We start from the raw sequence: 13817 nt of genomic DNA on the forward strand, positions 1-13817 counted from the left end.
GCACGGGCACGCCTGGGGGCGGGCCGGCGCTCCGGCGGTTGCGCTCCGCGCCGTCAGTCACATGAGCCGCCGGGGAGCCGCGCAGCCCCCGCCCTCTTCCCCCCGCACCCCTTTGGCCGTGAATGGCACGGCCCGGATGCGCTTGTACGCAAGGAGGGTGCGGGCGAACCATTGAGCGGGGCGGGGGAACCCGGCAGCGGCCGGCTGGGAACACCCCTTCGCCCGGGCGGTGCGGCGGGGTGAGCGGACGTGACAGGCTGAGCGCAGGCTGCCGAGGCGGAGGGCGATGGTCGTCCCCAGGGGACAGGAGTACCAGGCCCCCCAGGAGGTACCGTAGCGGCGTCTCTCCCGGCCCCCTCACCCCGCCGGGCAGAGCGGCGCTGGCGAGGCGCGGCCGCCCGCCGTTCCTCCGGCCCCGCTGCACTGGCTTCCCCGCGCTCCCTGCTTGCTCCTTCCCCTTCTCGCCGCCGCGCTGCCGGGAGCCCGCGGGTCGCTGCTGTACGGCGGGCTCGGCCCTGCGCCCTCCCCGGCGTGCGGCCCGCGGCCCCGCGAGGCGGGGTGCGTGGGGAGCCGGGCCCCTCTCCGCCCCGCTTCTGGGGCGGCCCCGCGCGGCGGCGGGCAGCGGCTGTGTAGGTCACCTTCCGTGCACCGCTCCGTTTCCCTGTGCCCTCCGCTTGCGAGGCTTTTCGGGTGTCCGTCAGAGGGAGAGGGGAGGGGGCGGTCGAAAAGGTCCTGGGGAAGAGAGGGGAGGTGGGGAGGGCGCGGAGGTGGGTCCCTGCAGCCCCTGAGGGGAAACCTGAAGCTGTTGGCGTCTCCCCGGCGGAGTGCTCCGTGCCTCCAGTGAGTCACGCGTGGCCGTGGGGTTTCACCCTCACGTGGGGACGGAAGCGCTGGCAGGAGGTGCTGTGCTGATGAGGCTTTGGAGCACTGAAGCCATCCAGGCTGCCCATCAGAGTGTAGCTTTTGTTACTGCCGTACTTTAAACGTGCTTAAAATCCCCTCAGAAATCCCCAAAAAGTAGAATTCCACTCGAGTTTTTCCTCCTGTTTTTGTAAAAAGATCATGGCAGCGTTAATGTGAGGTGTAGGATTTTGTGAACGCTGAAATGGAAAGAAACGTGCAAAATGGAGAATAAATTAGCTGTCTTATGGCAATAGGAACAGTCTGTCCAGCTGGAGGCAAGCAGTCGACCAGGAATTTGAACAGCAAAAGGAGATTAAAGTATTTAACTGGGTGAAAAAGATGGGATGTTAAATCCATGTAGAAACGCATTACCTATTTCTTTCACGTCTTTCAAATTAACAACCAAGTTGCTGATGGGAGTCAAGGTTTTCCCTGATACGTGTGTGGTCTGTGTTAAGATAAAGTTTGGAGAACGTTCATTTGAAGAGTGAAAGAGAAACACTGAATTAGTGTTGCATTGTTCGCTTGTCAGGTTGAAACAAGAGAAGATGAGGAACAAAACATCAAGTTGACTGAAATTTTGGAACTGTTGGTGGCTGCTGGGTATTTTCGAGCAAGAATCAAAGGATTATCACCCTTTGACAAGGTGAGACCAATGCAGTATTTTTGAAAACCTTTTTTACCGTTTTTTGAGGATTACATATTTTTTGCAAGTTAGTTTAGCAGTTCTACATGATTTAAAAAAAAAGAGATACTTGGACCCCATAAGTCTTTCCTATGTAAATAATTCTCCAAATGACCCAGTTTAGACAGATAAGACCTCCTCAGTCTTGAGAAATTATTTTGTGCAGTAAGGCCTGTTTTAAAGGAGACAATTGGATGCAAGCTAATTGCTAGTGTGCTTTTTTGTGGATGTTATGGCCTACGTTAGAGTCATTTATGGGGAAATTTGCCCCTCTCAGTTTCAGTTAGAATATCTAGAAAGACTCGATACTCGGAGATAGAATGGTTATTTTTAAAAGAAGTATTCATTAATGAGAAAATATTTTTCTTGAGGGGCTGTGTGTAAGAATGGAACAGTTAGCCTAGTGAGATTATTTTGGGGCTGTTTTTACATATCTTTAGAATGTCATGTATGTTAACCTTTCATTGTCCTAGGCAGGAAGTATGTGAACTGACAGTGAGCAAAGTTCAGGTTGAAAAGAAACTTCTGAATTGCTTTAGTGCTGACTCTGTGAGAAATTCCTGAACAGAGACTTGAAAACACAGAACTGCAGCAGCCTTGAAATGGACTCTTCTGTTTTCTGCTGTTTCTTTGATCATAGCACAGTGCTATTTTGCAATGCAATAATTTTAGTTTCTTCAAACTGCTTGGCGTTAGTGACCTTAGCTGCTCCGGAGGCTGTGCACATGGGCACAAAGCATTTCCAAGGCGTCCGCCTTAGGATGTCGTACTGCTGCGTTTTTGTGTAGAAATAGATGCATCAGGTTTATGCTTGCCTAAATACAATTGCAAAGTTACCGTTTCATGACAGTGCCCAACCTCTACAAAAATGAGCATTGCTATTGAAAATGACCTAGCTGCTAGTCTAGAAGGGATACTGATTAGCTGCTTCAGATCAGAATGTGAGAGGGGTTGTGCGTTAGAAAACCTTGTATAGAACACTCTAATTTGCTGTGTGATGTTGGTAAATTATTCCATATTTTAATCCCTTTTTTTCTGTTCTTTGCCTTTGCATGCCTTTAGGTTATCTTCCATATGTTTATGCAAGATTGTCTTTAAATATTTATGTAACCTATGTAAAGTTGATGAAATGGCACAGGAGTTTAAATATGCCTAAGTATCTGTGGGAATAGGGCCTGAAATAGAGATTTCTACAGAGCTGGGGATTTCCAATACTATGTTGATACTGTACCTAGCACTTGGTGTTGCATTTGTCAGCAAGCAAAGCGTAATAGTAGCAAAGGTGTATATATAAAGGTAAATATATGAATACAGAAATTATGATCCTTGATAAAATTTTGATAAGGTCACTCTTTAAAGATCGTGACATTTAACATGTCATGTTTTATCTATTTTGTTTTTTTTTTTTTTTAATCTGAGAGCTGTTTCAAAACTAGTATATCAAGCTAAGAGAAGAATTTCAAATGTAACTAACTGCTCTGGTTTTTCTTCTGTTTTGTTGTATATGTGTATTGTATGTAGAAGTTGATTTATGTACTCTATCTATATATATTTCAGTCTCTGTATAAGAATATTGAGGATGGAGAAAATACTAAGCTGTAGTTTCTAGATAAAGAAAACCTTTAACATGTATTTGGGTTCACCTCTTCAAATCAAAATGGAACTAACCATGCTGTTGCTCCTTTGATAGGTGGTAGGCGGCATGACGTGGTGTATCACTACTTGCAGCTTTGATATCGATGTTGATTTATTGTTTCAGGAAAACTCTACTATTGGTCAAAAAATGTAAGTTGATTAAATGACAAGTGTGGTGGTTTTTTTGTTGTTATACAAGAAGCAGCGGGTGGGGGGGGAGAAGAAGTTTCCTGATATATGCTTGTTTATAAGACGAATTTTTAGTCCAAGTTCTCTGCTTTTCAAGACCACTTGTTTGCAAAACATTGCACTGGTTTCTGAGTTTCTCAGACTGTAGCTCCACAAACTCTAAAACCAGAAAGAAGCTTATTCCAAAAAAAGGCTGTGCTATTCCCCTTTGGGCTGCCATGTTCTTATATCCCTACAAAGCAGCGCAAGCATTTATGTGGCCCCACATCGAACTGGATCAGAAACTGATCCAGATTAAAACCTACCAAAAGGAAAAAAGAAAAAAAGGAAAATAGTTTTAACATGAATCAGTTCCTGGATCCAGTTCTCTATGCAGCTGCACAGATGCTTGTGCTGGCACAAGAGGATGTTGCAGAGGCCAAAACAAAGGGCAGAGGGAGACCACGCTGCTAGAAAGTGGAGTGCAACGTTAGACGACCTTCCTTGAGTTCTCTGTCTACAGTTTTGCTGTGTAAATAACCTCTGATTCTCCGTTACGGTTCTGGGATGGAATTGTAGGCATCATCAAACAGAATTTAAAGCATGGCACTGTTGCCAAAACAGTTACCTGCCCCATACTGAGGAGGAGGATTTCCTTCCTGATAGTGATCCAATGAGAACATTTTTGGTTCGTTCATTTCTTATGCATGGAATTTGCTCCTAAGTCAGCTAATTCCTATATTAGGGAGGTTATGCAAATTGTTTATGCTGAGAAAGGGAAAACATTCTAAACTACCTTATTTCTTTATGCATTTCTGTGATAAAAGAGCCATAATTAACATTTGCAGGAAGTAAGAATAGCCTGTGAGATTACAGCTGCATGAAGAGACTTGTTTTCTCAATGTAGTCAAAAAGAAAATCTTTCCAAGCTGTTTTCTTGAAAGTCATTTAGCATCGGCAATGTAACCCATTTAAAAATAAAGATTTGTGGTTATTGCCATTAGATTTGGAGACACTCAAATCATAGAATCATGGAATGGTTTGGGTTGGAAGGGACCTCAAAGATCATCTAGTTCCAACCCCCCTGCCATGGGCAGGGACACCCTCCACTACACCAGGTTGCCCAAAGCCTCATCCAACCTGGCCTTGAACACTTCCAGGGATGGGGCATCCACAACTTCTCTGGACAACCTGTTCCAGTGCCTCACCACCCTCTGAGTGAAAAATTTCTTCCTTATATCCAATCTAAATCTGCCCTCTTTCAGTTTAAATCCATTTCCCCTTGTCCTATCACTACATGCCCTTGTTAAAAGTCCCTCTCCAGCTTTCCTGTAGGCCCCCTTTAAGTACTGGAAGGCTGCTATAAGATCTTAAATCGTCTTAGATAACTAACTACATAAAGCATTGTTAAGAGCACAGAATTAAGTAGAGACTAGAAACGAAGATGGTGGAGGTAGTTTTTATAATTGCCATCTGCGTTATCCTTAAGAAGACCAGGACAGGAAATAGTTAGGTTGTTCTGAGTATGTTTTGTTATCTTTCCAGCTGACTGGATTCAAAACTGGCAAAACAAAAACCAGGCTTCTCTCCCAAAACAACAACAATGATTTATTTGTAAATCTAAATTGTTCAGAGTCACACAGCATGGGCTGTTTCCATGTCCAGTGTAATGTTTACATTGGTGGTGGCTCAGTGCTTCTGTGATGTTCTTAAGATAAGGAAAAGTTGTGTTTTCTCAGTATAATTCTGAAGATGTTTTGATGGTCTGTTATTGAATTGCTGGGTTGAAATAAACATGGAAACACAATGGGAGAGGATCTTGCATCTCTTGGATAAATAACTTTAAAAAAAAAATAAATCCTGTTTTGTTTGCTTGTGCTGAGAGGCGCTACTCTTTCAATGTTGTATAATATTAGCATGGTGCCATAGTGGAAATTGCCTCATAAGAATTATGTCGAAGTTTTCACTTCTCCTGAGAAGTATAACTTCTCAGGCTGTGTTCTCAGATTTTGGTCTCTGTCTCATATCTCTTGCTCCCCTTCTGTTCTTCCAGAATATCAGTTGTCCATTTGGGCAATGCTGAATATCACTGAGCTCAGTACTAGACCACTTGATTGTTTTCCTTCATGGAAAAATAGTTTTCGTTTTCCCATTGTGATGTTGATCCTCAGTGCTGACACCTGCTTTAAAAATGTGCCTGACAGCCTTGACAGCAAAAAAATCCCTTGCCCTAAAATAAGGGATTCATTGGAAGCAGGATGATGTTCTTGTAGATGAACCCCTTGTGTTAGGGTAATCCTTTCGCTTTACCAGCTCTTACCTGAGCCGTGGAATGAGATGGTTGCCAGCAAATTCAGTTTCACTCACTTCAAAACCATGTGAAGTATACTGTGTGTTTAGCTTTTAAGTGTAATATATAGTTAAACTTACAAAGTTTCAGTAATAATGTCAAGACATGTTTTGAGAGTTCTGCTAAATAAATTTTTAAGTCCTTTCTGGACTCTTTTGAATGTGTATTTAGTGTAACTGTTCTTAAAGCTGGTGTTCCTTCATGTGTGCATGTATTGTGATATGCAAAGGTGTTTGTAGATACATCTTACGTGGACGTTTCATCTGACCAGGCATGCAGATCTTAAAATTTCGTAATACTATAAATGAAATCACAAGCTAGGAGCTTGCAAGAGGGGTTTAATCACCTCTTCACAGGTGAATTATATATATATATAGTACACTGTAAAAGCTATTTTGTACATGAAAGTTTGATTGCTCTTCACAGCTGTATACAATGGAAGCCACTAGAGGGAACTTTCTAACTACTAACTGTGTTTGCGAAAATAATTTGTAATTTACAAAAGAAAATCGTAGCATATATACATGTGTGTTTTCGTTGTTTTATCATAGTGCCTTAACTGAAAAAATTGTGTCAGTATTGCCAAAAATGAAGTGTCCTCATCGTTTGGAACCACATCAGATCCAGGGACTGGATTTCATTCATATATTTCCTGTTGTACAGGTAATGATGTTGTGATATATCGATACTTTGCTGAAAAAGGCCATAGAACTTGCATTAAAAAATTCACAAAAATCTGTATTATTGTTTGACTCTAACTTTTAAATGAATAATCACGTGGTTTAAATGAATGTATTTAAGGAATTGAATGACGTTATGGATGATAGAATTCTTAAGTATTGTTTGGTCCACGTTTAAGAAAAACACAAACCAAACTCTTGGAAATGGAGTCAGATTCTGCCTTTTGCGGAATGTCTGCTTTTAAAGAAACTAAAGCTTAAGCTTGTTTGAAAATCTGATAATCTACTTTGCCAGACTAGGAAATAGAACAAATATCTTACAGTCTATGTTTAAGCTTATGGGCTAAGTTATGCAGATAGTTACTCACTCAAAGACTATGAAAAAACCAAAAGCCAGTTGGGATTGTTTCTTTAAGTGTAATTCATCCTTCATTTGTATCACTTAAAAACTGTATGGCTGGAAAAACAAATTGCTCTGACGTGTGACCCTATTACTGTGTATTTATTGAGCACCGCTAGCTGACTGTGTGCATGCTCATAGCTCTCCATTTAATAAGGTTTAAGCTAACACATGATGTGTTCCAGTTACGTGTGGTATCTTGAGAATCCTTGGTATGTCGTTATCATTTTTTGATTTGACTTTCCTCTGCAGTCAGAAATGTATCTTTGCTAAATAGGGAAAATAAAGACTATTAAGCAAGCTTCTTTTGCATTAAATATCTCCACACTTAATTGCACTCCCCACAAAAAGTTGTGTGGTGTGTGCTACTGTTACGCAGTCAAGCTGTGCTGATGCTATCTGAGGTGGAAAATTTGTATCTTGTTAATGTGCGTTTTTATTTCCAGACTTGTGTTTTCCTACCAAAAAAAAAAAAAAAAATCCCAACTCAGGTTAATTTCTTGCCCTGGTCACTTGATTATAATGATAACGAATGGTTACATTTATCAAATATAAAAGTTATCTCACAGGAAAACCGATAAATTGAGCACATAAACTATTACTGTTTCTGTAAAAACTATAGTACTAGATATTCTTTTCTCTGACCTGCTTTATCCAAAATGCTGAATTGGGATATTACATCTGGAAAGGAGAAACATTAATTCTAAGCAGGGAGGAAAAGCAGCTTCTAGATTTCTCTGAGAGCAGTGATTCTCAGTATTAGTAGCTAGCCAGTAGGTGGTATATCTGATCCATACTTGGTGAAGAAGACTTTCTTGGTAAGCTTAATTTTTTTGTATGTAGAGGATCTTTTCTAGAAATTGCAGCTTTCAGTTAGGTCCCTGTGAAGTTCTGACTGCTCCAGATACTGTTGGTTCCTCATTTCGTCCCAACCAAGATAGATGTTCAAGAAAACTTTTATTGGTGTCACCAGTATACTGGGTCCTGCAAGAGCTATAACAGGCTAACCACACCATGTTGTGTAGGAATCACGTACTTGATGATGATGCTGTACTCAATGCCCTGTTAAATTCAACATTTCACTTGCTATTTGTAAACCTCAGATCAGTCCCCAAGTAGTACAGAAGCTCTTTCCTGCACGTGGCGTTGTGTCCCAACAGCTCTTGCGCTGTGCTTGTCTGGTGAATTTGACGGGAAAAATTTTCATGAATCCTTCCCTACAGGAAGAAATTAGATTGAGTTGGCTTGCTGCCATAGACTGTAGCAGAACTTAAAAAAAACCCCCAAAATTTAAAAAAAGAAAAAGACTAGCAAAGATTCCAGTGGGCAGAAATGGTGCTGTTCTTTCTAGTAAATTCTGCTCATCTTCACAGAGAAAAATATATACGCAATATATATTGTTGAGATGTGCTTTGTAATTAAAAGCCTGCATTTTCATCTCTCTTGTTGTCATCATCTTCCCCTCGCTTTCCAGGGGTTCATGGTTATAGCACAGAAAACTGTTGCTGGTTCAAACTTGGAGCCCAAGATTGATCCGATCTCTTACATGACCTCCTACACAGGCTGTCAACAGCCTACAAGATTTATCTTCTGCGACATTATTTAAAATGTATTTCAATCTCTTGTGGCTTTTTGTGTGGTCTTATAAATGTCAGAAGTCTTTTTTCTTACACGGGCATGTGGTTCTTCTTGAACACTTCATAGGCTTGAAGATACGTCTTTTCATGGTGGAGCTGTAGCTTTTGAAAACAATAAGTGATCTATAGCAGGAAAATTTGATAGAAATGCATATAATCTAGCTGTAATGGCTTCTGTCTGGGGTACAGCTAAGATTAATGAGATAAGATCATGTTCCAAGTTGTGTCTTCCATCGGAGTATAACGGACTAATGATACAAGACAAGTTCAGCTTTGGGTCCTGGCGCTGAGAGCCCAGAGCATTTTCTGTTCAACTTGTAATTGCTTCAAATTCCAGAAGAGTTCCAACCCATCTCCTCCCACTCAGACTGAGAGAGATGGGTGCTGGGAACAGCTCAGGCTCCCTTTGTAGACAGATGGTGGTACCATAGCCCACAGGCTGTGTAAAAGGCACCTGAACTATCCGTTTGTTTTAAAGCATGCTGCCAAGGGCTTCTTTGGAGTAGAGGGGGATGAACCTGTATGCATGCAGAGTTACATTTTTGTGTACGTGCTGTAAATCCAAGGCTTGCTAGAACTGAGAGATTTTTAATTTATTTAGTGTGGCCTGCTCAGTAGAAGGGCAACATTGATAGTTTTTAGAGTACAGTAGAGTCTTGATTTTTTTGAATGCAGAACAGGGTGTATGTTGTGCTGACTGATACAGCTGAGCTCTTGGTCTGGTGAGTTGTGAGGTGTGCTGGCTATTCCATGGTATAGATGGAAACAAAAAGCCAGAAAATTAACTTTTCTTTGCTTTGTGAAGTACTGCTATGTATTTTTCTGTATTATTATTATTATTATTATTATTATTATTATTATTATTATTATTATTATTCTGTATTTTGATAATATTATTAATGTTTATCAAGTAATATCAATGAATACTATAGATAATTTAACTACTTAGTGTGGTAAAATGTACTTTGTTAAAAAGTATTTTTAGCTTTAGTGGTAGATTTTTTCTAGGATGTAGGGTTTATGTAACTCAGATTTTTGGGAGGGTTTTTGACAGGGAGAGGGTTGTATTTATTTTTTTCCTCCTTAAAGATGCATGCTAAAAGAGTAATGTTTAAAGTGGCCCACATCCATTTCTATTCCACAGATGCTCTTCACTTTCCTTTTTGGAATGTTTTTATTGAAGATACAAATATTTGGATTACAGAAATTCATTTGGCAAAATTCCAGTGAACTTTGCTTGTGCTTGTGAAGATTTCATATGCTTTTGCTTAAAAACAAATTTGTCAACTAAGAATTCCTAGTAGTTGAAATTTGCAATAGAATTTTTTTCCATACTTATAAGAAATTAATTAGAACGTAGAAGCAATTCAGTGTATGAGCAGTTACAGTGCAAGCTAAATAAAGGGGAAATTGTGCAACAAAATAACTAATTTTGCAATACACTGTTTACAAATAACATTCAGAAAAGATTTTTGAGATACCAGGCTCTGCTCCAAGGAGCTTATAAGGGGAGGCAGTTTTATGTTCTGTGGACTATTGAACCCCACTGTAGTATGAACAGTATGGTTCACCGAGGTTCGTATGGTTCAATATAGTTCAACAGGATGAAGAATACTTAGGTGTTTATATGTGAAACTTTGATTATAAGAAAAGCCATGCGATTGCTTAACTTATGCATTATCCGATTGTTCTACTGAGCTTTATAGTACATAGAAGAATAGCAAATGTGAAGTTTATAAAATAGCTAATGCTGAATCATTTTCTTAGGAGTAGGTCCCTGAGTTACCATGTTTACAAATAAATGTTCTTGTTTGTGTGCTTAAAACGTGCTTTTAGCTTTTATCATGTATGAAAAATAATTATGCAGCAGTTTGGTGTTTGCTGCTATTATTCTTCCACTTTCAACTGATATAAACTTTTTTTTTTCCAGTGGCTGGTGAAACGTGCAATAGAAACAAGGGAAGAAATGGGAGACTATATCCGTTCTTACTCTATATCACAGTTTCAAAAAACTCACAGACTACCGGAGGTAAGATCAAGACAGCTCTTGTTTCTATCATAATATGTCAAATGCTGAGGTGCAGTACGAGCTTCACAGCTCTGAAATCAGCCCAATATACCAGAGTTGCCTTTGCAATCATTTTGTTAGTTGGCACTAAAGGGATCTCTGTACGAGTTCAGCTGGGGACAAAAATTAAAATGTTATTATGACAGAGAATTCTTAGATATTGGTTAACTTTTGCTTTATAGTTGCCTTAGTTTTGTTGAAGAACACTCAGTGTACTGTGGAGAAGCTGATCTGGCTAAATGAGAATTGATGTGATGTTAATGCTCTATAATTTGGATTTATTTTTTTTTAGAGTGCTCAAAGTCAGCTCTTGTCTGGCATCCAAACCCCAAAATTTGTTCTTGAAAAACAGCTTCATAAAAAACTTAAATCAAAAACTGAACTTGAAGAAAGAGAGGAACAGATTTGGGTTAAAAGGAATTATATTTGTGTCTGTAAAATATGATTGCCAGAGGAGCGAGAGCTGCGGTTTTATCTACAAGTGTGGTGATAAGAGTAATTTTGCACTTGATCAAATTCCTTCTCCTTTTGATAGTAGTCAAATGCTGCCCACTTTGAAGTTATGTGCTTAGAACAGTGTTGTGATCCTCTCTCATTCCTATTCTGCAGTAATGATAAGAAGTTTCTTGGGTGTAGGAGGAGATCTAGAATGAGCTTGGATTGGTGCCTATAGTGCAGAGCCGTCAGTTCTGTTCATTCATATCTTAAGACAATCCTGTGTTTAAAACACAGAACGCAAGTTTTGTCTCTAATTCAATAACAGCATTAAAGGTAGATGTCCCTCGTGTAGAGAAAGACAGCTGGATTTTATTAGCTTTGAGGTGGTTTGGGTTTTATTTTGGTTTGTTTTGTTGTTTTTTTTTTTAAACTGTTTTTAATGCTTGGGAACTAAAATAACGGTAGGGGAAACTTCTCTTTTCCACATTAAGCCCATCCCAACTTCATTTCTTCGTAGTGCAGTAATGATTGGAGATCCTGGTAGTGGGCTGGGATTGCCTTTGTGTCAGGTACTGTATAAGCAAAGCCCAGAAAAACTGCTGATCTGGATACGGGTTTACAGACCTACCTGTGTGATGAGAGACGCAAATACTTTTCTGTGTTACAGGAAATCACTAGTATTTCACCAAACAATTACTTGGGCAACTCAATTAGGAACTGTTTGACAATTTTGTTTGCTAAACTCATTAGAACGATTGGGAGTTAATCACCATTCCTGGTATTTTTAATCACCTCCATTAATGTCTTGCAGGATGATGAATTTATGCAAAGAAAAGAGAAGGCTATCAAAACAGTTACTGATATCTTTGTAAGTATGTTAGATTTTTATCATCAAGAAGCAAGTGGTTTTAGTAATGAAATGGTGGCAGTTAATTCTCTTTAATGCAGCCAATCCTAGGTTTTCTCATGAGAACGTCCCAATTAAGTTACATGTCAAGCTTCATTCTTAGAACAGGTCTCAAACAGCAGCATACCAGATTGAAAACCTCTTAGGTGTACGCTGTGCGAGTAGGTAAACTCTATCAGCTGCCTACACAGAGAGTATGGAGTTCCATGCTATCGAACAAAAGTCACAGTGTAGCTTACAGGCTCTTAAACCCTGAGCGGACTAAGGGTTTGTTTGAAGCTGTCAGCAGTTGGACTGTTTATCTTGAAATTAATAAAAATGGCGATGGTCCCTCAATTTAAATGTCTGCATTTCAGAACTTGTCTTTTTTACTTCTTGTAATTAGCAATGAAAATGCACATCGTGCTTCGGAAGCGTTTTCTTCAAGTAGCAAATATTGGTTGGGAAAGCTGACATCACTTCTGTTCTTCCTCTTCAGATGCAGATCTTCTAACTCTTGAATAAACTGTTTGTTTATATTTTTTGAAAGCCTGTTCATGAATGCTGCCAGGACTGACATGTGAAATACGTAGGCTATATCACTGTCTCATACCTGAATTTAGATGCCTAGCTAGCAACTTGAGTTTCTCTCCTTATTTTCTCTCTCATTTCCCTGTTTGCATGTGACTTTGTCACTTCACCATTTCCGACTCCAACAGTTCGCTACCAGTTGAATTGGTTTTCACTTGTTCAGTATATTAGGGCTTTTACTTTAAAATTCATAGGTCATGGTCCTGGAATCAGACACACCTGTGTCTACTTCTGCAGCTATGGGAATAGTTCCATATTAGGGTCCGAGAATGAAACAGATAATGGAAAGCAAGGTACAGTCTTAAAATGTTGATAGTATTTTGCACCGTTCAACCAGCCTGTCTAAATATCTCTGAATAGCTCCCCTGCCTTTGAGCACGCTGGCTGCTCTCCCTGCTTTGGATCTGTGTGCAGGGTTGACAAAGGTGTGTTCTGTTTTCTCCTCTGGATCACATATCTCTAGTTTTTAGGTGCATCTTCTTGGTAGATCAAGTTTTGACGTTTATTCATCACTGCTCAAGGTATCAGTAGACAAAACCACTTCTTTAAATGTATGAGCTCTGTCAGGATTATATCCTCTACAGCTGGCACCTGATCTTCTTAATGGAGGATTAGTTCATGAGATCTCTTAAGGTATCAAGGCATGAGTGCAGTCCAGAAGAACACAGAGTGTGAATTTTCAGTGGAGAAAGTACACAAGCTTCTCTATTATAAGGACTGGAAGAAGGCAGTAGCTATTAGATGAAGGCTTTTTTGCAGGTTGCCTTTAAATCATTATGCATTGGAATTGGAAGAGAAATCCACTTTCCTAAAACAGGACCAGCAAGTGTGAAAGATTAGTCTGTTGTCTGAATTCATTATTGTAACTCTGGTCTAAAGACCTACCCTGCTCTTCTCAAGGGGACGATACAGTGAGATTTATGGTCACGATCGCGTCTAAAGGTTAGAAAAGGGAATATTAAATATCAGTAATGGTTACTGGAGTAAGAACTACTGCCACTGAAAGGTGGCTGTCTAGTGGATTGAGATTATCTTGCAGTGGTTTTGTTCAGCTACTCAATTATCTGGTGCCAAGACAAATGTTTATGGTGTGATGCCTACACTTCATATAGCACAGGTATAATACAGAATGCCACCATAAAAGCTATAATTACTTTTGTGACTTATATTGCTTTTTTTGTAGCTGTGGAAGTTCATTTTGTGGTAGATTCTGGATCATAAAAAGCTTTTCCGTACAACAGGGAAAAATGTAGCGAGATTTAATAGCTGGAAACCAAGATGACAGAAATTCAGATTAGAAATGAGGTAAAAATTGCAAAGGGTAACTGACAAATTCAGGAGAAACTTGCTAAGGAATGGTCTATTTTCACTTGTTT

General features: G+C 39.9%; 1 protein-coding gene across 1 annotated transcript in view; it reads left to right on the plus strand.

Annotated features, from left to right (window-relative positions):
• Positions 1–250: 250 nt before the first annotated feature.
• Positions 251–13817, plus strand: part of CCDC93 (CCC complex scaffolding subunit CCDC93) — a 54478-nt gene continuing 40911 nt past the window's right edge. The window contains exons 1-6 of the mRNA XM_086615517.1: positions 251–328; positions 1436–1549; positions 3279–3373; positions 6293–6404; positions 10389–10487; positions 11776–11832. Of these exons, the coding sequence (XP_086471643.1) occupies positions 287–328; positions 1436–1549; positions 3279–3373; positions 6293–6404; positions 10389–10487; positions 11776–11832 (519 nt within the window). The 5' untranslated portion in view covers positions 251–286. The remainder of the gene's footprint in view (positions 329–1435; positions 1550–3278; positions 3374–6292; positions 6405–10388; positions 10488–11775; positions 11833–13817) is intronic.

This window comes from Tauraco erythrolophus, chromosome 8 (assembly GCF_009769465.1).
Source record: "Tauraco erythrolophus isolate bTauEry1 chromosome 8, bTauEry1.pri, whole genome shotgun sequence".
Taxonomy (NCBI): domain Eukaryota; kingdom Metazoa; phylum Chordata; class Aves; order Musophagiformes; family Musophagidae; genus Tauraco; species Tauraco erythrolophus.